Below are 25,021 nucleotides of genomic sequence, written 5' to 3' on the forward strand. Positions count from 1 at the left end.
AGCAGCCTCCCCGGGGCCTGTGCTCCCTCCTACCTGCAGTCTTTGCCCAAAGGTTACCTCCTGCAGAAGCTTCTTCTGGAAGCCTCCAGAAGGCTTCTTCTATGTTATGAATCCGAGCCTGGTCTTGTCTGTCAATTGTCTTTCTCTTCTGCTAGACTGTGAATTAAATGACGGAAAGGATTTTTTTCTATTTTGGATATTTGTTGCAACCCAGTCCCCAGAACAGTGCCTGGCACATAGTTAAAACTCAATAAATAGCTGTTGAATGAAAGGAATGTTCATGCCATGCTGTCCCCTGCTTCCGGCCTTCTGCTCAGTCAACTTTACTCACCTTCGTTCCCTTGGCCAAACTCCACTCAGATGATTCAGTCCCTCTGGGGACCCTCCCCTGCCCCCCAAGGCCAGGAAGAGGACCTCGTGTCATGCTCAGAGGAAACGGAGGCCAGCTCTGAGTTGGAGGCCCCTGCTCTGGGCCCGTGGGGCCAAGTGATGTGAGTCAGGCTGTGCCCAGTGTGGCCTCACCAGAGAGGCAGGCCGTGGTATCAATCCACTCGAGCAGCTGCCCGACGCTCAGGTCACTGTGCTGGTTGGTGTGACAGGGCAGCTGACTCATCTGCACCTCCGTGATCTTCTGGTAACCACCGCCTGACATGGTGCTATCCGTGTTCTCCGTGTGGGCTCGTGAGCCTGACTTCCAGGATATGTGGCCCGAGAACACAGAGGAGAGGCCCTGGGGAATGAGAAGGGACAGAGAGGTAGGTTCAGGTCACTGCAGGGTCTCCCATATCTGTCCACCCTCAAGACCTTTAGGGTCTGGGTGAGGGAGAGGAGAGAGCATCCCAGGGTCACCCCACAGTCACCAGTCCCCAGCCTGGCCACCACCCTAAGACCCCCCTGGGGGCCTCTCTCGATACCACTTTGGCCAACAACTCCACAGGAATGCAACCCTGGATTCAAGGGATGGACAGGACTCAGACAATTCAGTTATCCTGGCTTCAGCTTGTCGTCCAGCTTTTTAAAGTTTTGTATCTGATTTATCTTCATTCTTAAAAGATTCTCCCTCTCCATGCAAAGATGCCTTGCTGGCCCTCTAGCAGTCAAGCCCAGGGACTTGTTTCTAAGAAAGTGCTTCAAGAAGCAGCTCGGATTTCATTCCCAAAGGGCCCCTTTCTCAGGGCTCTTGTGCTCTTCAGATGACATCTGAAGGAATGGCTCTGTTGAGTACTAATCTGTCTTCAGTACTTGGCTCTATTGCCTGGGAGGGCTCTGGGCAGTCACTGACCAGTTGTCCAAGCCAGGTCAGGGCTGCAGCAGCTGCCAGTTAAGGAATAAACAGAAAATCCTCAAAGTCAAGATTCAGAAGTGGGGTTTCTGCTCATGGCCCCAGGGAGAAGAGGTGGGGAGTGTATGTCAGTTCCTCAGGCCTGGGACAGGGGAAGGAAGAGCCATCCTGCCAATCCATCTCCCTGACCTGCTTTTCCTGATGAGGCTGTCAATAAAAGTTGCCTACACTTGAATGTGTGAGGAAAACAAAAGGGGAAACCTCACTTCCCAGGTCCTTAACAGGCTCAAGAGCCCTGATGAAAGAAATGGATTCTTGGAATGGAAGGTGGCAATCCCCCAAAATCAGCTCGTGTTCTCTGAGAACAAGGCATTCAGGTACAAGGGATGAGACCAGCCAGGAAGGGCACAAACCCATAAGAGTAGAAGTGCTCCACACACATGTTCAGTTGAACCTGGGGAGTCCCGGATGGAGTGCCACATGTGTCTGGGCCATTCAGCATGGATTGAACAGCCTGAATGAAGCTACACCTGGCCATAGACAACCACCTGAAAGGTTGTCACTATAGCCCCCAAACAAGCAGATGAAAATGAACAGGATTCATATGTTTGCATTTAAAATGTTTCCATTGCTGCCACTTTAAGTTGAATGCATCCTGCGGTGGCTCTAGCTTAATTATTTTTTATGCAAAAACAGCCTTATGATTTAATGTGTCCACAAACTCAACAGTGACAACTGGGTGCCCTGTGGCTGCTTAAGTCTTCATGAAGGGGTATGGGGAGAAGACATGTTTAGTGCTAAGGAATGATGCAGTGGCAGGGAGGAGGCAGCCCCCCTCTGGGATAGCACAGACAGCAAGAGGACCAGCCCTAGGAAGAGGGTGAACAGAAGGGAACAGGGCATGACAGAGGACAGGTGACCAGGTCACAGGAGGGACAACCAGGGGGCCAAGTTATATGTAGGGCTTATGGCTGCATGTTAGAGGGTTGGCTGGGTCAGAGGACAGATGGGGTCCTGGGAAGGTGTAAAACCAAGGACAGAGAGGGGTGGACAAGGTGAGGAAGAGGAAAGGGTTAATTCTGTCTCGGGATCAACAGCAATCATTTTTAAACTCCCACTCATTCTTCAAGGTACTGGGGATACAACATTGAATCACACACAGAATCTCTTCTCTCATAGAAAGATAGTAAACAAATAAAGCAAAAAATAATTTTAGAGAGTGAAAACTGCTATAAAAAAAAAAGACAAAACAAAACAGGAGGGTGATAAAGAGAGAGGGTGATGGACAGGAAGGAGCTAACTTAGATTGGGTAATAAAGAAGGCTTGGTAGCCAAGATCTGAATGACAAGGTGCAGTTGTTCAGAGGAGCAATGCAGGCAGGGTGGCTTGTGTGGCATGGGGGAGGGGAGCATAATAGGAAATAGTCAGGGAGCTCCTGCAGTCCTAGGGAAAGATGATACTGGCTTAGGTCCAGGTAGCAACAATGGAGACAGAGAGAGTGGATGGACCCAGGATGTACTGGGGAAATAGAGTCAGCCCAACTTGCTGAGGGATTCAAGGTTTGAGGATGAGTGAAAGGGAGGACCCAGGCTTTATAAGTTACTAGTGGCTGGTGGTACTATTTACTGAGTTGGTGGAAGACCAGGAAAGAAATAAGTAGTAGACGGAATCAAGAATTTTTGAGATCCTATTAAACATTTAAAGTGAGATGTCAAAGAGGTGACTGAGTGTTCAAATTTGGAGCTCACTGGAGAGGAAGAGGGTATACAAGGAAACACAAGTGTATAGGTTATTTAAGAGTCACAGTACTCTGCAACCTTGAGACTAGATCATGAGAAGCCTTGCAACATCTACCCAAGCCTCCTGGAACTCTTGCTCTGGTGGAACCCAGCTTCTAGGCAGGGGAGTCTTGACTGCCCTGAGACCACCAGGCTAAAGAAACCAAGGGTGGGGTCTCTGACTGACAGTCTCAGCTAAGCTCTGACTTTCAGTCATTCCCACCAAGGTGCCAGACACCAGTGCAACCATCTTGGACCCCCAGTCCAGTCCACCCACCAGCTAAAGACCACCAGTAACCTCCATCAATGCCACATGGGGGAGAAGAACCACCCAGCCAAGCCTTGCCTAAACTCCTACCCCATAAAATTGCAAGATATAAAATGGCTGTATTAAGCCACTACATTGGGGAGAAATTTGCTACATGGCTATAGTAACTAGAGTGAATACCATCCAGGGAGCTAGCATAGGCAGAGATGTGAACATGCCAGTATTTAGAGGTTGAATGGGAAAGGAGACCACAAAGGAATGGTCAGTGAGGTGGGAGAGCCGCAGAAGGGCGTGACTCTCCAGAAGAAGGGGTACCTACTGGCCTGGTGCCACTGAGCTGTCAAAGCGATGGGGAGAAAAGCCATCACTGCATTGGAACACAGGAAGAGAGGGGAGGAGAGGGGGGAGAGGGAAGTCTAATTAGAGTGAATTAGGGAGAGGATGAGCGAGGAAGAAGTGGAGTCAGGATAACAGAAAATTCACTTTCAGCAATTCTTGCAGAGAGGGGAGCAAAGAAATGAGGTGTTACTTGGAAGGGAATAGGGGGACAGGAGAGGGGTCTTGTCTGTTTAGGGGCTGAGAGATATTAGAGCTCCCGTCTCCTCTAATGAAGCTCAGTAGAGTTAAGTCAGAAGTTATCCCATGGATGGGCTTTATGATGGAGGAAGATATACTGCAATAATTAAGTGCAATAAACATAGAAACAGTGTATGATGGTATGGTTGAAAGTACCCATGTGTAGTTAATATAGCCCTCTCTTTGGCATTAATTAGCTGGTTAAATGGTTTAATTTTCTTCTCTACTTCCCTGTCCATTTGGGGAGAATTAGGACTATGCCCGTCTTGTTCATGGGTGTATCCTGAGCTCCTAGGAGAGTGCTTTGTATTGGTGCTCTAGAAATATATTTAATAGATAAACGATCCTCAGTTTCATCTTTAATATTAGTTCAAGTTAACAATTCCTTCCCAGTCTATGCTCACAAAAGTTTTATGAGAATTAATTGCTCATAATGAAAAATTTAAATTCCTATAATATTTTGAGGTGTGCTCTTTATTCTTCAGATATTATGTTTTGTTTATTTTACAAAGAAGTTAAATAGGATTCTTTTTGTCACCAGAAGGGAAGACTATTTGAAGGATCTCAATGTTGTCAGCTCTTAATAGGAACCCTTTCTTTAGTGGCCTTGAATTATCTGCACCGCAAGAAGTATGCTCCTGTTTAATTTTTTTTTTAACATGGGCAGGCACCAGGATTCTAACCCAGGTCCTTGGGCATGGCAGGCAAGCACTCTTACCTGCTGAGGCACTGTGGCCCACCCTGCTCCTGTTTAATTTTGTTCAACTCATGTGGTTTCCTTTCCAGAGCTGATGGGGGTTGAGTAAGTACAAAATTATAATGTTGATAATAACTCCTTTTGTTCTTCTTGGAAGGTGCAGCCACGTTCTGCTCTTTGGGTTATACTGCCAGCAACATTTTTCAATTAACTTTTAATACTCCCCCACAAAGTGCGCAACCTCTCACTGAACTCTGTGCTTCAGTGAGAAAATGCTCAGAAGCAGAGAAGACCTTCCCTTTCATTGACCTAGTTTAGCACAGCCTCTGAAAGGAGCAATCTTAATTTTCAGGGACACTGTAAGCCTCAAAGATGATGTTGTATACTATGCCCTGTGCTTACATCATTTATGGGGTTCACCACCCTCATGTAGGAGCCAACAGACAGTGTGTTTCAAGTCTGTGTAAAGTCCATTATGAAGGTGTTAGGGGTTCACAGATACTCACCCAAATTGACTCCCTGAAGAGCTTCATCTTTGACCAATTTTACTGTGATTAGCAGATCAGGCTTGTATCACAGGTCAGGACTTTTCACAAGAGTGGACTATTAAATGCCGGAATTTTCAGAGCTAATGTTCAGAGAACATCATTGGTATGGTGTTTCTTCTGTTCGCATGATCAACTCTGCTAGGTAACAAGGAGTGTCATCACAGACAGTCAGCATTTAGACTTAGATTCTGCTTCAGACTCTTCGTCTTTATCACTAGTTTAAATGTGAAGCATTTAATAACAAAAATAGCTCTTTGTCCACAAAGATAATTGGCTTAAAATCTTTCTTTCCCCCCAAATTTATTAAATGACATAAAGGACTTATCAATAGGAAGCCAAATAAGTGTCGGTATCTGTCCTTAGATTTGTCTTCACAACACCATGGCACCAGTAAGGTGATTTCGAAATGACCCAATGCATCGGGAAGGAGCTGGCTGGATCAAGAAGAAGATACACCTGGGCCATGGATGCTTTGCTTTGTCCCTACAGAAAAAATAGCTCTTTATTCTAGCTTGGAAATTGTAGTTCTAAAGAGAAAACTTATCATTTGAAATATGGTGGGTAAAAATCTTGACCTGGGGAAGGCAAAAGCACTGGGTAAGCATCGAGATGCCATAGGCTGATGGTGTGAGTCTGGTGGGAGCGAAGCTGAACTGGAAGCAAATAATGAAGCTCCTTCCTTCCGTATAGCACTTCATGGTTTACCACATACTTTCATGTTTCTTGTCTAAATTGAACCTAAAACCCATGTGAGATTGAATGTAATTATGATTCTTTTATTAAAAGTGAGAGACTCAGGTGGGTTCAGTGATTTCACATAGCTAGGAAGTGGTAGAGATTCAAACATGAGTCTGCTCATTTCAATTTTCATGCTCTACCCACTCCACTAGGTCCCGTCATAAGGGAGTTGGTTAACTTTAGGTCAAAATTTAAAACATCCTGAGCTTCAGTTTTCCTTTGAGGTAATTTAATTTACCACTGATTCTAAGCAGCTTCCTACAGTTCGGAGAAGTGGAATGCATGATCAGACCCCTTATATATCTAGGACAATCAGGACTCAATCTTCTCATCTTCAGAGAAAAATAAATATATGAGACCAGATCTGTGTCCCTCAACCTTAGCTGCATGTTGAGTGGCCTGGAGATCTTTTAGGAATACCTATGCTCAGGAGCAACCCCAAAGATTTTATTTAAATAGTCTTAAGTGGGGGCTTCCTTTTTTTTTTGAAGAATTAGAAGGGACTCAACTTTTATTATTTATTTTGCATGGGCAGGCTCTTGGAATTGAACCCAGATCTCTGGCATGGCAGGCAATAATTCTGCCACTGAGCCACCATTGCACTACTCTTATTCATTTTATCTTTTCTAGGTTCCTAGCTAGATGCTAGATCCAATTTTAACATAAAAGAGTCTAAAAAATATAGCATGTTTCAGCTGGACTTTATGTTACCCAATTAAATCTCCCCTTCCAAATTCTGCCTGGTGGCCATGCGGCCTAATCTAAAGAATTTCAGTACATGCCAGAAGGTTTTTTTCTCTGTGCACACAGATCAAAGAGGCAGTCATTTAGAGACATGGACACCAAATTAAGGATGTCAGGCAGGAAGGAGATTTCAATGAGTCTTTAGGTAATCATTGAGCAAAATTAGAAAAAGAAGCCAAGAGATTATAGCTATCCAAACACCTTGTCCTAACACAGTACCCATTTTTTTTCCAGCTAGACAGCCTGAGTTCTAAAACATAAGGCAAAGCAGTTTCAAAACAACCTTAGAGAACTGCAGAAAACACGTTTTAAAAAAAATGGGTAAATTACGTAAGTCAGAAAGAAAAGGAAAAAAATCCAAACTATGTGTTCTGGGCACAAGGAGAGATAGAGTGAAATGGAGCTGCCTCACACAAGCCAGGGGGGCAGGGGGTGCAGGTGGCTGGCAGAAGTGTCCCTGAGGACAGATTTTCTAGTTGCTAGGAAGCTCATATACATTTACAGGTGACAGTTTCAGTTTTTCCTGAAAGCTTCCAAATGATTGATGATGAAAATACTGTGAGAAAGCCTAGAAAATTGTATTGATTCAAGATAACCACAAAACATATTGGAAGGAGGGAAATTCTTCAGGAAGGTTATTTTCTAAGTGCTGACCCCATAACCACTGGCCAAGGGTGTTAATGACATTGCAGATCATAGAGGTCAAATGTAGAGTTGGAGACTGGGGAATGGGGCCTGCTGTTCTAACCCAACTTCAGCATCTGTTCCAGAAAAGCAATATCCTCTGTCACAACAATCCATAGTAACTGTGCTGCTGTGCATTAAATTTCATATTTGCATTGCTACTTTCTGCTGATGAAAAATACTGTGTTGGAACTAGATTATTTTAACAAAGTACATTGTCTTCATCTATTAAACAAGGTGTAATCAATTTTGCCAAAAAAGGCAATATGTCCTTATTTCCTGACCCATTGTAAGATTAAAAATCATCTTATCATGCCCTCTACTCAAATTGGCAAACACCTACCACTTTTCTTTGTATGGCTGGCCCAGCTAAGAATGATTTTACTATTTTAAATGGTTGAAAAAATCAAAAGAATAATATTTCAAGAAGGGAAAATTATATGAAAATTCAGATTTCAGTGTTCATAGATTAAGTTGTACTGGAACACAGCATGCCCACTTGCTTATGTGTTGTCTGAGGGTGGTTTATGCTACAACTTCTGAGTTGAGTAGCTGCAGCAGAGACCCCCTGTCTGGCCCTTGAGGGAAAAGGGATGCAAACCCCTGGCCTGGGCTGAGCAAAGTGAGCACATCCATCCAGAGGAAATGAGTCATATGTATGTCTAAATGTGGTAAAAGGAGGGGAGATTCTTACTTGAGCTCATTTAAATTCAACTCTATTTTTTTAAAATATAAGCAACCAATTTTACTATGAGAATTTTATTTCACTATGTGTTACAAAGCATGCCATATATGCTTTTCAGTTTGTATGGCATGCTAGGTTTCAAGTGACAGAGCAATGATTGAGTCACATGGGAATTCATTTGCTTTCAAACTATTCCCTCTGAGTATAATACATGGTAATAAAAACACAAACCTTGTCTTCATGAATGAACTTGCTGTAGCACATGATATTGTACATAGCTTGCCTATTTGCTTTTTCAGCTAAGTTTTAAAAAATATTTTCTAGATCATCATTGTATATATTTAATTTTTATTTTTTACTTGTCTAAATTCTACCTTCTGTGTTCTATTGTGAGAGTAGCAATCTCTTCCCCATTCAATGTTAAAAGACTCATTTGTGTATATATAGAAAGATATACATGTTTGAATTTATGTTTTGCTGGGATTAATACACTATTACAGATCACCTTTCATGACATAAGCCCTAAAAGCTAAGTAAGCATGAAGAAAGCAGTGAATTGAGAGAATTGTCTGAAATAGAATTCACATTGAATAATTTGAGGTTAATCTGAATTTCTGAAAACTTCATATGACAGAGTATTTTAAAAATGCACAATTCTGTTGCTCAATTTTGAAATGTTGACTTTCTTAGCCAACCTAGAGAGATAATTGTGAATCAGATCTCCAAGGGTGATCCAGTGACATTTTGTAAGGCTATTTTAAAATATACACATTTTTTCACAGTGATAAATGTGTATTATAGATCCCAATGTAGGGAAGTTGGCAGTAAGAGTAATTTGGGGAAGATGCAAGGATGAACAGATTTAAATTGCAATTTGAAAGATAAGAGGGATTTTGGTAGGAAAAAAGTGGAGATATTCAGGAGGAAAATACAGTGGAGAAAAAGTGAAGAAAAAAGTATAAAGATGGAAACATGCATATTTGAAGACAGTAATTGGACAGCTTGTTTTAATTTATTCAAACATTAATTTAAATTAGACTGATACTTTTGGGGGTGCAAAGGTAGTTCAGTGGTAGTTCTCATCTGCCATGTAGGAGACTGGGTTTGATTCCTGGCCCATCTACTTAACCAGCCATTAAACAAACACAAAAATTCAACAAATGGTACTGCAATAACGTGATACTGACATGGAAAAAGAATGAAATGTGACCCTGCCATACAGCAAAAAAAAAAGTAAGTTAGACTGATATTTTTCATTTAATCAGAATGGTTACAATTGGGATCATTTTAGGACACCCACTTATGCACAACTGTTAAACTGACGCTTGGATTAAAAACAAGACAAAACAAAACTGTACTTGACAATATTCTTGCTTGGAAAAAACTTAAATCTGAAACAAAGAGATCTTTCTTTCATTGGAACCCATCATATGTTCCACCATGAGAAAAAGTCCTAAACATTTGTTTGCAAAGTTTCATTTGATAAGGTTTGGTGGAACAAATGTATCTCTGCATTATTTTGGAATACAATATATAGAATATGATTAATTTTTGAAGGCAAATGTTTAAGCTATCTCCCTATAAAACAGAGAGAGAATGAACAATGCAAACACAAGCACCCATATGTATACATACACAACTAAAAGGAAGATCAAGAGAGACAGAGAGAAATGTCCATTTGGGGTTACGCTGAATCCGCTGGGGTTGACATACAGCTGGAATCAAGATTATTTAATTTTGTAGATGAGTTCTTCTTTCTTTTTGTATTATAACTGGTAAAATTAGGAAGCCATGGCCACTGAATTTGCCAAAGGAAATCTTACTGCCAGAAGGGACCTTATGATTTTTAGTCCCCCTGGTTGAAGGGTGTTCCATGAGGAGTAACTTTCTCATATTCCAGAAAGTACATGTGTGAATGCCAGGCTGATCTGTGCAGAGAGTAGTGGAGTCAGAGTAGCTCTAGGGAAGAATGCTAACGAGATTAATGCAGCTGAGGTGAGGTGAGACCAAGTTATGCCTGGGCAAAGCAGAGTGCCACAGCAATGGTAGGGATTAAAGGTGGGACATAAGAGGATGTGAAACAATATGGAAGCCATTGTTTAAAATGCTGCCTGAGATTCCACTACATAGTATATATACCCAGAAGACCTGAAAGCAGGAACATGAATGGACATTTGCATACTGATGTTCCTAGTGGCATTATTCAGAATTACCAAAAGTTGGAAACAACCTAAGTGCCCATAAACTGATGAATTGATAGACAAAATGTCATGTGTACATACAATGGAATATTACTCAGCAATAAGAAGAAATGAAGTCCTGAAGCATTCAACAACATGGATGAAACTTGAGGACATAATGCTGAGTGAAATGTCAGATGCAAAGGGACAGATATTAAGTGATTTCACTAATATGAATTAACCAGAATATGCAAACTCATAGCCATAAGATGTAGAATATAGTTTACCAAGAGATAGATTGAAGCTAGAGAATGAGAAGCAGTTTTGTTTGGAAAGGGATAGAGGTGAGTGTGCCTCATTATTGGGATTATAATTAGGATTTAAGTGTCACCAGAAGAAAAGCTAGAAGTTTAAACATGGGATTGTATAATACAGTGAAGCTTGCAGTGGACATTGTTTAAGATTAACACTACAAATATAAATAAGTTCTTTCATGAACTAGTACAAATGTATGACCCTTGTACAAAGAATTAATAATAGATTGGTATATGGGAAAAAGTGCCTATTGCAAGCTACAGACTATACTTAACAATAATGTCATAATATCTTTCACCAATACTAGGGGTCAGTAATAGGGGAAAATAAGGGGTATGGGATGTTGTGGGCTTTATTTTTTTGTGTCTATCTGTATTTTTTTAGAGCAATAAAAATGGTTTGATAAATGTGACCATGAGTGCACAACTAGGTGATGGCACTGTGAGACATTGTATTTGTTGGATGCAGTTTATAGTATGCAAATATGTCTTAATAAATTTTGCAAAAACAAAGTGAAAGGAAAGATGAAACTAAGCCAGGAAAACCAAAGTGGGAGGAGAGTATTTGAGGGAGAGAACAAGATACAAGGAGTCCCTAAAGCAGGAATATGTAATTGCTCATATTCCAGCAATGGAAAGGTGTGGTTGAAGCCCAGTGGGCTTGAGAGGAGTGGAGTAAGGAGGACCTGGGGAGGTAGGCTGGGACCAAATCACACAGGGCCACTTTAGGCAAGAAAACTTAGGATTTTGTTCTAAGTGTAATGGAAATCCATTGAAGGTTTTTAATCAAGAGACTGCTGAGTTCTAATTTAGATTTTTTAAAGATTATCTTGCCTATTAGATGGAGAGTATCTAGAATGGGGTGAAAATGAAGGTCCAGAGAGGTTACTATATATAAGAGCAGGGAAGAGGTGATGGGAACTTGCCCAGGGGTGGGGCTGTGATATGAGAGAAGTAGATATTCTCTAATTTCTCTTTTTTATAATAATAAAAATTCAAAGTTAATATGTGTTCAGACAACTGTTGGGACAAAACAAGGGAAAAAATCTTCCTCACTACCTCCTTTTATCTTTTCTACCTCTGAGCCTCCCAGGTAACTAAAGTAACAGCATCTTATTGTTAAACTGTATTTCTCCATGTCCATACAGACATAAATATGTATGCACGCTTATAGATTAGGGGGATAATTTTTTGTTTTTGTAAAAATAAAATTGTATTGCAAATGAAAAGTACTAAAAGAAAATAGAATAAGAAAAAATAAAAATGTGAATATATAAAAATAAAATAAACAAAAAATAAAAAAATAAAAAATCCCAGGGATGAGTCTGGTCTTGGCACTGTGGGATGGACAACACCTTCCAGACCAAGAAGAAGAAAAGAGTCATTAAAAGATGCCAAATAATGACATCCCCTAACCGTTAGTGTCAGCACCCCTTTTCAATATGAAAAAGTCTGAATGGGCATCACCTAGTGATCCCTGTGAATTGGGAGTGGGATTGGAGGAGAAGGAGTAGGTATAACAGACAAAATGGGATTTAACAAACAAACATGACTGCTGAACCACTGTATTAATACTACATCTAGTGTCCAGTGTTTAGGAGCACCTAGAAAGAAAAATCTGACATGGTGGAACAATTAGCTATGACAAACTTGGATCTGTTTTGTAACTGCTTGTTGAAGTGTGCTTTGAAAATTATTGATTTTTTCTTTCTTTGCTTTGTATATTCTATATTTTACAATAAAAAATGTTTTTAAAAATGCTTCCTGAGAAGATGGCGGCTTAGTAAGATGCGCGGATCTTAGTTTCTCCTCCAGAACAGCTACTAGGGGAGTAGAAACGATACAGAACAGCTCCAAAAGCCACGACAGAGATAAAACAGACAGCGTACTCCATCCCGGAATGGCTGGCTGGCTGAGAGAACCCGCTCTGGTGAGATCGCCAAGGGGCGCGGGCTTCACCGGGCGGGGCGGCAAGCGGCCGGAGTCACTCCCTTCTCCCTTCCCGGGCCGGCTGGGAGAATTGGACAGGCGGTCCCCTCAAACCGGGGCAGCTGGTGCCCACACCACGCGCGGCTCCCCAGACCAACTGAGAGAATTGGATCAGAAATCCCCAGGCCGCGGAGAACGGTGACGGGGGGGGCCCCTTCCAAACCCGTGACTCCCCGGGAACGGTGCACACTCCCGGGCGGGCCGCTGCGGCTGGCGCCCTCCCGCCACGCTTGGCACCCCGGGCCGACTAGGAAATTCAGACGGGCGCTTTCCTGGGCTGCGGCGGCCAGCGACCCTCCCCACGTTCACCCCGGGCCGGCTGGCACTCTTCCAAGCCGCTTCGGCTAGCGAACCTCCCGGATGGTGAGAGTTTTCCAAAGTTAAAGGACCCACAGCACCTTTTACTGGTGGGACCTGCAGACAAACGTGTGCCACGAGCGCCACCTACTGGGCAGGATAAAAAAAAAGAACCCAGAGATTTCACAGAAAAATCTTCCAAACTTTTGGATCCAACACCCAGGGAAATCTGTCTAAATGCGCAGACACCAGCAGAAGATAACGGATCACGCTCAAAAAATTGAAAATATGGCCCAGTCAAAGGAACAAACCAATAGTTCAAATGAGATACAGGAGCTGAGACAACTAATGCTGAATATACAAACAGAAATGGAAAACCTCTTCAAAAATGAAATTGATAAATTGAAGGAGGACATGAAGAAGACATGGGCTGAACATAAAGAAGAAATAGAAAAATTGAAAAAACAAATCACAGAACTTATGGAAGTGAAGGACAAAGTAGAAAAGATGGAAAAAACAATGGATATCTACAATGATAGATTCAAAGAGACAGAAGATAGAATTAGTGATTTGGAGGATGGAACATCTGAATTCCAAAAAGAAACAGAAACTATCGGGAAAAGAATGGAAAAATTTGAACAGGGTATCAGGGAACTCAAGGACAATATGAAGCGCACAAATATACGTGTTGTGGGTGTCCCAGAAGGAGAAGAGAAGGGAAAAGGAGGAGAAAAACTAATGGAAGAAATTATCACTGAAAATTTCCCAACTCTTATGAAAGACCTGAAATTACAGATCCAAGAAGTGCAGCGCACCCCAAAGAGAATAGACCCAAATAGGCGTTCTCCAAGACACTTACTAGTTAGAATGTCAGAGGTCAAAGAGAAAGAGAGGATCTTGAAAGCAGCAAGAGAAAAACAATCCATCACATACAATGGAAACCCAATAAGACTACGTGTAGATTTCTCAGCAGAAACCATGGAGGCTAGAAGACAGTAGGATGATATATTTAAATTACTAAAAGAGAAAAACTGCCAACCAAGACTCCTATATCCAGCAAAATTGTCCTTCAAAAATGAGGGAGAAATTAAAACATTCTCAGACAAAAAGTCACTGAGAGAATTTGTGACCAAGAGACCAGCTCAGCAAGAAATACTAAAGGGAGCACTAGAGTCAGAAATGAAAAGACAGAAGAGAGAGGTATGGAGAAGAGGGTAGAAAGAAGGAAAGTCAGATATGATATATATAATACAAAAGGCAAAATGTTAGAGGAAAATATTATCCAAACAGTAATAACACTAAATGTTAATGGACTGAATTCCCCAATCAAAAGACATAGACTGGCAGAATGGATTAAAAAACAGGATCCTTCTATATGCTGTCTACAGGAAACTCATCTTAGACCAAAAGATAAACATAGGTTGAAAGTGAAAGGTTGGGAAAAAATATTTCATGCAAATAACAACCAGAAAATAGCAGGAGTGGCTATACTAATATCCAACAAGTTAGACTTCAAATGTAAAACAGTTAAAAGAGACAAAGAAGGACACTATATACTAATAAAAGGAACAATTAAACAAGAAGACATAACAATCATAAATATTTACGCACCAAACCAGAATGCCCCAAAATACGTGAGGAATACACTGCAAACACTGAAAAGGGAAATAGACACATCTACCATAATAGTTGGAGACTTCAATTCCCCACTCTCATCAATGGACAGAACATCTAGACAGAGGATCAATAAAGAAATAGAGAATCTGAATATTACTATAAATGAGCTAGACTTAACAGACATTTATAGGTCATTACATCCCACAACAGCAGGATACACCTTTTTCTCAAGTGCTCATGGATCATTCTCAAAGACAGACCATATGCTGGGTCACAAAGCAGGTCTTAACAAATTTAAAAAGATTGAAATCATACACAACACTTTCTCGGATCATAAAGGAATGAAGTTGGAAATCAATAATAGGCGGAGTGCCAGAAAATTCACAAATACGTGGAGGCTCAACAACACACTCTTAAACAACGAGTGGGTCAAAGAAGAAATTGCAAGAGAAATTAGTAAATACCTCGAGGCGAATGAAAATGAAAACACAATATATCAAAACTTATGGGATGCAGCAAAGGCAGTACTAAGAGGAAATTTATTGCCCTAAATGCCTATATCAGAAAAGAAGAAAAGGCAAAAATGCAGGAATTAACTGTTCACTTGGAAGAACTGGAGAAAGAACAGCAAACTAAGGACTTAAGGGCAAAGACACAAACGGACATTTGCACACCAATGTTTATAGCAGCGTTATTTACAATTGCAAAGAGATGGAAACAGCCAAAATCTCCATCAACAGAAGAGTGGCTAAACAAACTGTGGTATATACATACGATGGAATATTATGCATCTTTAAGACAAGATAAACTTATGAAGCATGTAATAACATGGATGGACCTAGAGAACATTATGCTGAGTGAATCTAGCCAAAAACTAAAGGACAAGTACTGTATGGTCCCACTGATGTGAACGGACATTCGAGAATAAATTTGGAATATGGCATTGGTAACAGAGTCCAGCAGGAGGTAGAAACAGGGTAAGATGATGGGCAATTGGAGCTGAAGGGATACAGACTGTGCAACAGGACTTAGATACAAAAACTCAAAAATGGACAGACACAATAATACCTAATTGTAAAGTAATCATGTTAAAACACTGAATGAAGCTGCATCTGAGCTATAGATTTTTGTTTTTTTTGTTTTGTTTTGTTTTTACTATTATTACTTTTATTTTTTTCTCTATATTAACATTCTATATCTTTTTCGGTTGTGTTGCTAGTTCTTCTAAACTGATGCAAATGTACTAAGAAACGATGATCATGCATCTATGTGATGATGTTAAGAATTACTGATTGCATATGTAGAATGGTATGATTTCTAAATGTTGGGTTAATTTCATTTTTTCCGTTAATTAAAAAAAAAAAGAGAAGGGGTAATTGGAGCTGAAGGGATACAGACTGTGCAACAGGACTGGATATAAAAACTCAGAAATGGACAGCACAATACTACCTAATTGTAATGCAATAATGTTAAAACATTGAATGAAGCTGCATGTGAGGTATAGGTTTTTTTCTATTATCGTTTTAATTCTTATTCTGTTGTCTTTTTATTTCTTTTTCTAAATCGATGCAAATGTACTAAGAAATGATGAATATGCAACTATATGATGATATTAAGAATTACTGATTGTACATGTAGAATGGAATGATTTCTAAATGTTTTGTTAATTTTTTTTAATTAATAAAAAAAAATGCTTCCTGAGGGTGTCCTGGGAACCCTATGGAGATGCCGTGGGATACCAGTGGAGGGATCAGTGAAGTTTTCCTGGGAGTTCCAAACATAGTAAGCATGAACAGCTCTGCTTTGATCTGATTTATATATCAGCCTTCACATTCTTTAAATAAATGTCTACAAATAAAAACATGTTTGGAAATCTCTGCCATGAATCATTATTTCAGTTAAATATACAGTAAACTTAGTGAGGGTTAAAGTTTGAAATTTTTTTATTTTGTAATTTTACAGAACACTTAGTCTTTGTGTTTATCACTAGTATATGTTCCAATGTCATAGTGTTTCATACATATTATTTCATACATACATATATACATAATATTTGAAAAATTCATATTTTTCAAAATTAGATTTAAAATTTTTCTTACTGACCTTAAAAGTTCTATTTCAATTAATACCTAAAATGGAATACCAGAAGAAATAATATTTTTATCTTTTTTGTGTGAGGAATCCTCCAAGTTGTTTAAATTCTCAGAATAACTATTGCTAACATTTATCATTACAATGACATTTTGACATAGAGACCAGTTACTTTTATTTCCTTTTTAGAAGTAGAGAAACTGTGCTGGGTTTATATGCTCATGAACAGGTTTATTTGTTGCAGCAATAGCTGAAATAATTCTCTATGGATATAATATATTTAATATTAATATTAACATGAAATTAATATTAATGTATTAATAATGATTAGCTATATAGTAATATAATATCATTAGTATAGTAATATTATTATAGCAATGAAAATATTAGTTTGGGAAAACTCTTACAAAGAAAACTTTATAACAATTTTTAATGTAATTTGTTGAGATAATTTATAAATTATTTAATGCAATTTATCACATGCCATATAATCCATCGAAACTACACAATCAGTGGTTCATAGTATCATCATAGAGTTGTGCATTCATCACCACAATCAAGTTTTGAACATTTTCATTACTCTAAAAATAAAAAACAATCCAAAATAGCTCATGCCTCTTATCCCTCCCTCATTATTTATTTACTTAATTTTGTCTTTATTTTATTACTTATCTGCCCATGCACTGGATAAAGGGAGTACTAGTCACAAGGCTTTATAACAATTTTAGTATATATTTGTCTTAGAGGGATCAGTTAAAAGTGTTCAGAAAAGTTAATAGTCAGAGTTTCTCTTTGTAGTTTTGCTTGACATTTAGTTTCTATCACTGCCCTTCTGGAAAGATAGGAACTCTGGGCAAGTAGTGAAATCATGTGCAATAACTTTAATGTCCAGTATCATACCAATAATGTAAAGTTTAAAGAACACACAAAAAAATTATATTTTGCTTTTGGAAAAACACATGCATAATAACATTTTTGAAATATGTATGTGATTGGTAACCACCAAATTCATAATAGTGCTGGTCTCTGGGCAGCGAAAGAAATTATCTCAGATGGGAGGCTTCAAGCTGTGGCAGTGATATTTATAAATGTAAACATAGATATATACTGTATGTACATATGTATTACTGAAAATATATATAATTATTGGAACATTCATTTTATTTTATTATTTTCATATATATCTTATGAACGAGAAGGATCTAAAGAAGTTTTGCACAATGTTAGGATTTTAAAGGTAGGAGTGGTAGGAACATGGTTTTCCTTATATTGTTCTTTCATTTAGGTTGGAAATTTTTCATAAAATATAAACTCTTGAATTCTTTCAGGAATGAAGGGAAATAAAGAGGAAGGAAAAGAAACTCAGTTGATAACTTCATGTCAAGTCAGAAGATATCATTCAACAGGAGAAATTAAAAGCAACTTGTGCGCTCAGGACACATGAAGGAAGAGGTCTTCAAGACAGAATAAAAATAAAATAATTAATAGTATTAGATTATCATTAATTTATTATATAGTATTAAATATTATATTAGTATATTATCAATATTGACAATAATTATAATTAATATAATTATTAAATAATTAGCAATTAAATAATAATTAAGTGTAAATTTTATTGGATGATACCAGTAGCTCTCCATTGCTAAATGAAAGGTCTACAATGAAATTGCTGTGCTATGTTGTCAACAACTATGTTAAAGACTGAATTTTATTTAGGAGGTGTTTTTCCTTTAAATTCATCCTATAATTAGGATATTTCATGATTTTTTAAAAAGTGAACTTTATTACTTAAGTTTTCTAAATAAGCTAATTTTTAATTTATGATAAGTACTAGTGTACCCATATTCAGTGATACATTCCTTCAAATTAATTCAAATACATAATATATATACTTATTCATTAATTAGATAAAACATTATTTTTCTTATTATCTCAGTTACCCAAATCTTAACTACATCTAAAATCTCATACTTCTGTTCATTCAGGCATGACATTCATTTTGTAGTTTATTCCTGAATCAAATATTTAAGTAAGCATTTAGAGCAGTATAGAGAGTTCACAGGACTCACTCTATAATCAGAAATACTTTTTTTAGTGAAAGAAAAATGACAGTAGCATCTTGCATGTACTTAACTGCTCTTCTCTGATAATTAGTGTTATTGAGAACTTATCTAGGCAACTTAAGAACTTATCTTAAGAGTTAAGGCAATACCATTCATTGCTCTTCATTACCTGGAAGCATGATTTATCCAAACCAAGGAAACTAACACTTTCTTGTCCTCCACTTCTTTCAGTAGTGTCTCCAGAGACCATATTTATAACTGAAGGGCAAATTTGGGGGGAAAAAGATCACAAGATAAACAAATCTGGGCCTATATCAGTTTTTACAGTTTTGGTTAAACTTTCAGTCAAATATTTTCAGAAATGAAAGACCCCTGGTGGAGATAACTTAATGTATTATTTTTATTGATTCTTGTATTTCAAAAAATTTTGGACATGAGAATACTATCATTACATCATTTAAAATGCTTGCTATTTTTGTGTAAGATTTTATCACCAGGTACATTGTGCTAATTTTTATAATATTGCTCTCCTGCAATTATTTTTTTCTTTAAAACTTAAAGGCTGTCAGAAGATGAATCCTTACAACATTCAGTCATTTAGCTTCTGGGTTTTAACCTTTAGATCATAAGGTAGTATCTCTCTTCCTTATAGTATTTAGAACATCACCATGTAAGAACTGTGTCTAAGTGATACTATTTTATAATGTCGTTCACGAGCGCTGATGATGATGGTGATGGTGGTGCTAGGAGACATAGGACAGAAAAGCATTAAGCACAGCATCTATACAACAGGTTGTTGTTGTTGCTATATTCATATGAGTCTCAGAGTCATTCAATGTTAAGACGTTCTAATATGCGCTACCTAATCTGCTCAGAAAACTGCAACTACTTAACCATTCAAAAGCTTAAAAAGTGGTAGAATTTAAAATAGTACCACGAGGAGACTTCCGGAGAAGATGGCAGCTTAGTAAGACGCGCGGGTCTTAGTTCCTCCTCCAGAAAAGCAACTAAAGAAATAGAAACAATACGAAACAGCTCCCAGAGTCACGACAGAGACCAAAAAGACAGCGTACCCCATTCTGGAACGGCTGAACGGGCAGGGGGAATCCGCTGCGGTGAGATACCCGAGGGGCGCGCGTTTTCTCGGCCGGGGCGGCTGGCGACTGGGGTCCCCTCCATGCACGTGGCTCCCCGGTCTGACTGGGAACGTTGGATAGTGGGGCCCACCCGGCACGCTTGGAGTCTCGGGCCAGCCGGGCAATTTGGACCGGCACTCCCCCAAGCCGTGGCGGCCAGCAACCTCCGCCTCCACGCCCGGCGGGCCGACTGCGAGATTCGGATTGGCGAGTTAAAGGAGCCACAGCATCTTTTACTGGTGGGCCCCGCAGACAGACAAGCACCACGAGCGCCACCTACTGGGCAGGAAAAGAAAAACAGAGCCCAGAGATTTCACAGAAAAACCTTTCAACCAGCTGGGTCCCACACCCAGAGAAATCTGATCAAATGCCCAGCCACCAGCAGAAAATAATGGATGATGCTCGGAAAATTGAAGATATGGCCCAGTCAAAGGAACAAACCAATAGTTCAAATGAGATACAGGAGTTGAGACAACTAATGTTGAATATACAAACAGAAATGGAAAAACTCTTCAAAAACCAAATCAATAAATTGAGGGAGGACATGAAGAAGACATGGGCTGAACAAAAAGAAGAAATAGAAAATCTGAAAAAACAAATCACAGAACTTATGGGAGTGAAGGACAAAGAAGAAAAAATGGAAAAAACAATGGATACCTACAATGGTAGATCTAAAGAGACAGAAGCTACAGTTAGTGAACTGGAGGATGGAACATCTGAATCCCAAAAAGAAACAGAAACTATAGGGAAAAGAATGGAAAAACTTGAGCAGGGGATCAGGGAACTGAATGACAATATGAAGCGCACAAATATACGTGTTGTGGGTGTCCCAGAAGGAGAAGAGAAGGGAAAAGGAGGAGAAAAACTAATGGAAGAAATTATCACTGAAAATTTCCCAACTCTTATGAAAGACCTAAATATACAGATCCAAGAAGTGCAGCACACCCCAAAGAGAATAGACCCAAATAGGCGTTCTCCAAGACACTTACTAGTTAGAATGTCAGAGGTCAAAGAGAAAGAGAGGATCTTGAAAGCAGCAAGAGAAAAACAATCTGTCACATACAAGGGAAACCCAATAAGACTATGTGTAGATTTCTCAGCAGAAACCATGGAAGCTAGAAGACAGTGGGATGATATATTTAAATTACTAAAAGAGAAAAACTGCCAACCAAGACTCCTATATCCAGCAAAATTGTCCTTCAAAAATGAGGGAGAAATTAAAACATTCTCAGACAAAAAGTCACTGAGAGAATTTGTGACCAAGAGACCAGCTCTGCAAGAAATACTAAAGGGAGCACTAGAGTCAGATACGAAAAGACAGAAGAGAGAGGTATGGAGTAAAGTGTAGAAAGAAGGAAAATCAGATATGATATATATAATACAAAAGGCAAAATGTTAGAGGAAAATATTATCCAAACAGTAATAACACTAAAAGTTAATGGACTGAATTTCCCAATCAAAAGACATAGAATGGCAGAATGGATTACGACCCAGCAATACCACTGCTAGGTATCTACTCAAAGGACTTAAGGGCAAAGACACAGACAGACATTTGCACAGCAGTGTTTATAGCAGCATTATCTACAATTGCAAAGAGATGGAAACAGCCAAAATGTCCATCAACAGACGAGTGGCTAAACAAACTGTGGCATATACCTACGATGGAATATTATGCAGCTTTAAGACAGACTAAACTTATGAAGCATGTAATAACATGGATGGACCTAGAGAACATTATGCTGAGTGAGTCTAGCTCAAAACTAAAGGACAAATACTGTATGGTCCCACTGATGTGAACCGACATTTGAGAATCAGCTTGGAATATATCATTGGTAACAGAGACCAGCAGGAGTTAGACACAGGGTAAGATAATGGGTAATTGGAGCTGAAGGGATACAGACTGTGCAACAGGACTAGATACAAAAACTGAAAAATGGACAGCATAATAATACCTAAGTGTAATGTAACTAGGTTGGAACACTGAATGAAGCTGCACCTGAAATATGGTTTTTTGTTTGTTTGTTTGTGTGATTGTATCTTTTGTTTTTGTTTTTTTCTTTTTCCTTTATATATATATATTTTTTATTAGTATTATTATTTTAATTCTCTTCTCTATATTAACATTCTATATCTTTTTCTGCTGTTTTGCTAGTTCTTTTCCTAAATCGATGCAAATGTACTAAGAAATGATGATCATACATCTATGTGATGATACTTAGAATTACTGAGTGCATGTGTAGAATGGAATGATTTCTAAATGTTGTGTTAATTTCTTTTTTTTAATTAAAAAAAAATAGTACCACAAAGTCAGTATTTCATTTCAATGATTTAATAGAAGCCACATCATATCTGTCCTTTTAACTGGGATTATAATATCCTTGGGCTTAGAACACCAGAGCTTGAGACAATTCAGATTAAATATTCTCTGCTAAAGAGATACACTTTCTTCACACCCCAGGTAATTTCTCCATCAATTTCTTTGTTACTGAAATGTCTATTTCTTCTGTTCCATGTCATATTCCCCAAAGTTTATTTAACTTTTAATTAAGTATCCACCCTGCCACAGGTGGGTGTTTGGGGTGATCTTTCAAATAGCACTATTAGAACTTGCAGTACAGCGAAGTAAAGTATAATATCATATTCTCAGTAAGATGCATTGTCACCATTCATTTTCAAGTCAGCGGTCTGTCAGAGGTAATGTCTTTAAAACAAACTCACCTAACGAGAAGCCCCTTAATAAGAATAAAAAATTACCAACCTGTTAATTACACAGCCAGATGCTGCTCTATCTTTATAGAAAAGCACAAACAAGCGGGAAGAACAATGAAAAAAGAAAATACTGAGGAAAAGCAATAGAAGGGAATAAAAGATGATGTTTCAGATTGCAGAATTTCTAGATGCTTTGGGAATTTCTCCTTAGTGCCTTTTCCCCCTAAGATTCCAGATACAAAAATAGAGTAATTATTTACTCCCAAATTATCACTGATCACTACTAATTAAATCAGTTCTGCCTATCTAATAGTTGAATTAACTCAAAACATGACTTGCTATCCTAATAAACAGAAAATTATATTGGCTAAGAAAGATTCAGTGGTAGTTAATTAATAAGCTATCTGTTATTGGAGACTCCATTTATATTCTGTGTGCCTTAGTTTACTCATCTAGGATAGATAATTTCTATGGTACCTTCTAGCTTTATTAGATTTTATGAATCTACAATTTACTGGGAAAAAATGGGAAACATTTTCCTTTCTTGAAGCAGGCCATTAATTATGCTTTTAATGATCATGGCTGCAATATAAGACTTGGTCTTTATATTTGTTTTGGATCTTTGTATTGGATTAAAAAAGTAAGTCCTTTTAAAAGTAAATTCTTCCATTGATTCCCTTCCTTCATTTTTCCTTCTGTTGTTAGCCGTCTTCTCAATATATGGTGCTCTTTTCTCAGAGACACTACTCGTCTTATTCCTCATCAAAATACCAGGAAAATTAGTTTTACTCTTTAGCAATTATTAATTAAAGAAACCAGATGTATAGATAGAAAGAATCAATTTCAGCACATTGGTGATGAAATCATAATGGGCAGAATTTTTTTTTAAATGATTAGGTAGCTCATTGACACCTGCAATGCTTGCTGAATAGGTGAAGGAAATATTGTAACTAAATATGAAAAAGCTATGGTCTCGGTATACATATAACCCCTAGTAAGAAGAAAAACCCATATCAGGAGTCATTTAAAGTGCTAAAATAGTTATCTACATTTATAAAAAGTGAATATGTACTACTAATTTAGAAACTATGATATTTTCATGTTCACATGTAGGATTTGAATACACTCATTAACACCAACACAATCTTTATCAATCTCATTCAATATTGAGATCTGACATACTCATTGCCAAATAAACCTGGAGCATCTGGGCAGCAGAAAGTGGAGTGCAAACTCTTTTGAAATAACTGCATTGGATAAAGGCAGTTTTTTTTTTCCAGAACACCTATTAGAAGTTTCTATATTATAGCTTATAATGCAGAATTATGCTGCTTTTGATCACTCCTGATTGATTCTGAATTGTGTAGGCATCGGACAACAGTCATAGCTTTCAGTTATTCTGAACCACTCTCCCAATTCCAGATACCGGTTGTGACTTTCTTGGTACATTCTCAAATGCTAGCTGTAAACTGGTCTAGGCAACACATTGCCAGGTTTGTCACAACAAAGAAATACTGTTTGCTGGAGAGAGACACCAAGAAAATCTTCCTTTACCCAAGGTGGCCTCGGGAAAGAAGACTGGGATATAGGATACTATGACAAGAGAAGGGGTGGGGTCATGGTACAGTGAAGAAAGAAGTAGGAAAATTGTCACGGTTTACCTCTTAAGAGAACTGATGAGACTGGCCCCACTATTTAGAATTGCTGTCCTGTCCTTCTCAAATTACCGGGTTCCCGATTCTTTATAAGTGAAATAGCTAGGGAATTTTTATCTTTAATTTATTTTTTGGTCAGAGCCTTATGGCTTTTATCAAAGCAATTTCTCTGTTCCTGAAATTTTGGATTCTTTCTTTATCAACGGAGGGAAAAACAAAAAAGTAGATTTTCTCTCACCAACAGCAAACATTCTATCCACGGTCGTCTCCACAGTCTATTTTATTTACCTTCCCTAGTTCATCCTCCCGCCTATTTTAGGAGTCACCCCCTGCCCCTATTAGTCTCTGAACTCTGATTGTGGTCCCGGCGCCTCTTACCTGACAATCGCATACATGACCAGAAAGTTTCCAAAGAGACCCACCACGCATACGACGGAGTAGAGGCCCATAATGGTAATGGCCGTGATCATGGAAAGACTGCTGGTCAGAGGGCACAGGCCGTCGCTCCCACCCAGCTCGGTGTGGTTCGGACAGCATGGGTCTGACAGGTTGCTATCAAAATGGGACAAGTTGACCCAGGAACCGGGGCTGGGTGCTGGGGAACAACTTGAAGAGGCCTTGAAGAACTCCGTGCAATTGCGGGCATTCTTAGGGATGACGCCGCTGCCCATGGTTCTGACGCCCCGGCTATGGACCACACTGCGAGGTAACAGCAAGCAGCCGGACTTTTCAGGCTCCACGAGCTTCAGCTGCCTTTTCTAGCCATTGTCTCAGCTCCTGTTATTTCTGACAGAGACCAAAACTGGCGGAGCCACGGAGGAGCCTCAGGCAGAAGGAGAGAGCTGAACATCTGACATTATCTTCCGCCTTTAGCCCCCTCCCACCATAGTAGTACGCAAAGGCACGTCCCTAAGCCTATACCGCCGGGGGCGGTGGGGGGACGGAGGTGGCAGCGGGGAGGAAGGG

The 25,021-nt window shown here is 39.0% G+C and overlaps 1 protein-coding gene across 1 annotated transcript in view; it reads right to left on the reverse strand.

Moving 5' to 3' along the window:
- LOC143651356 (acyl-coenzyme A thioesterase 11-like) overlaps positions 1-24,726 on the reverse strand; it is a 37,009-nt gene extending 12,283 nt beyond the window's left edge. Inside the window, 5 exon segments of the mRNA XM_077122297.1 lie at positions 518-730; positions 18,725-18,813; positions 19,783-19,881; positions 22,410-22,423; positions 24,434-24,726. Of these exon segments, the coding sequence (XP_076978412.1) occupies positions 518-730; positions 18,725-18,813; positions 19,783-19,881; positions 22,410-22,423; positions 24,434-24,726 (708 nt within the window).
- Positions 24,727-25,021: the final 295 nt, after the last annotated feature.

This window comes from Tamandua tetradactyla, chromosome 12 (genome assembly GCF_023851605.1).
Source record: "Tamandua tetradactyla isolate mTamTet1 chromosome 12, mTamTet1.pri, whole genome shotgun sequence".
In the NCBI taxonomy this organism is placed as follows: Eukaryota; Metazoa; Chordata; class Mammalia; order Pilosa; family Myrmecophagidae; genus Tamandua; species Tamandua tetradactyla.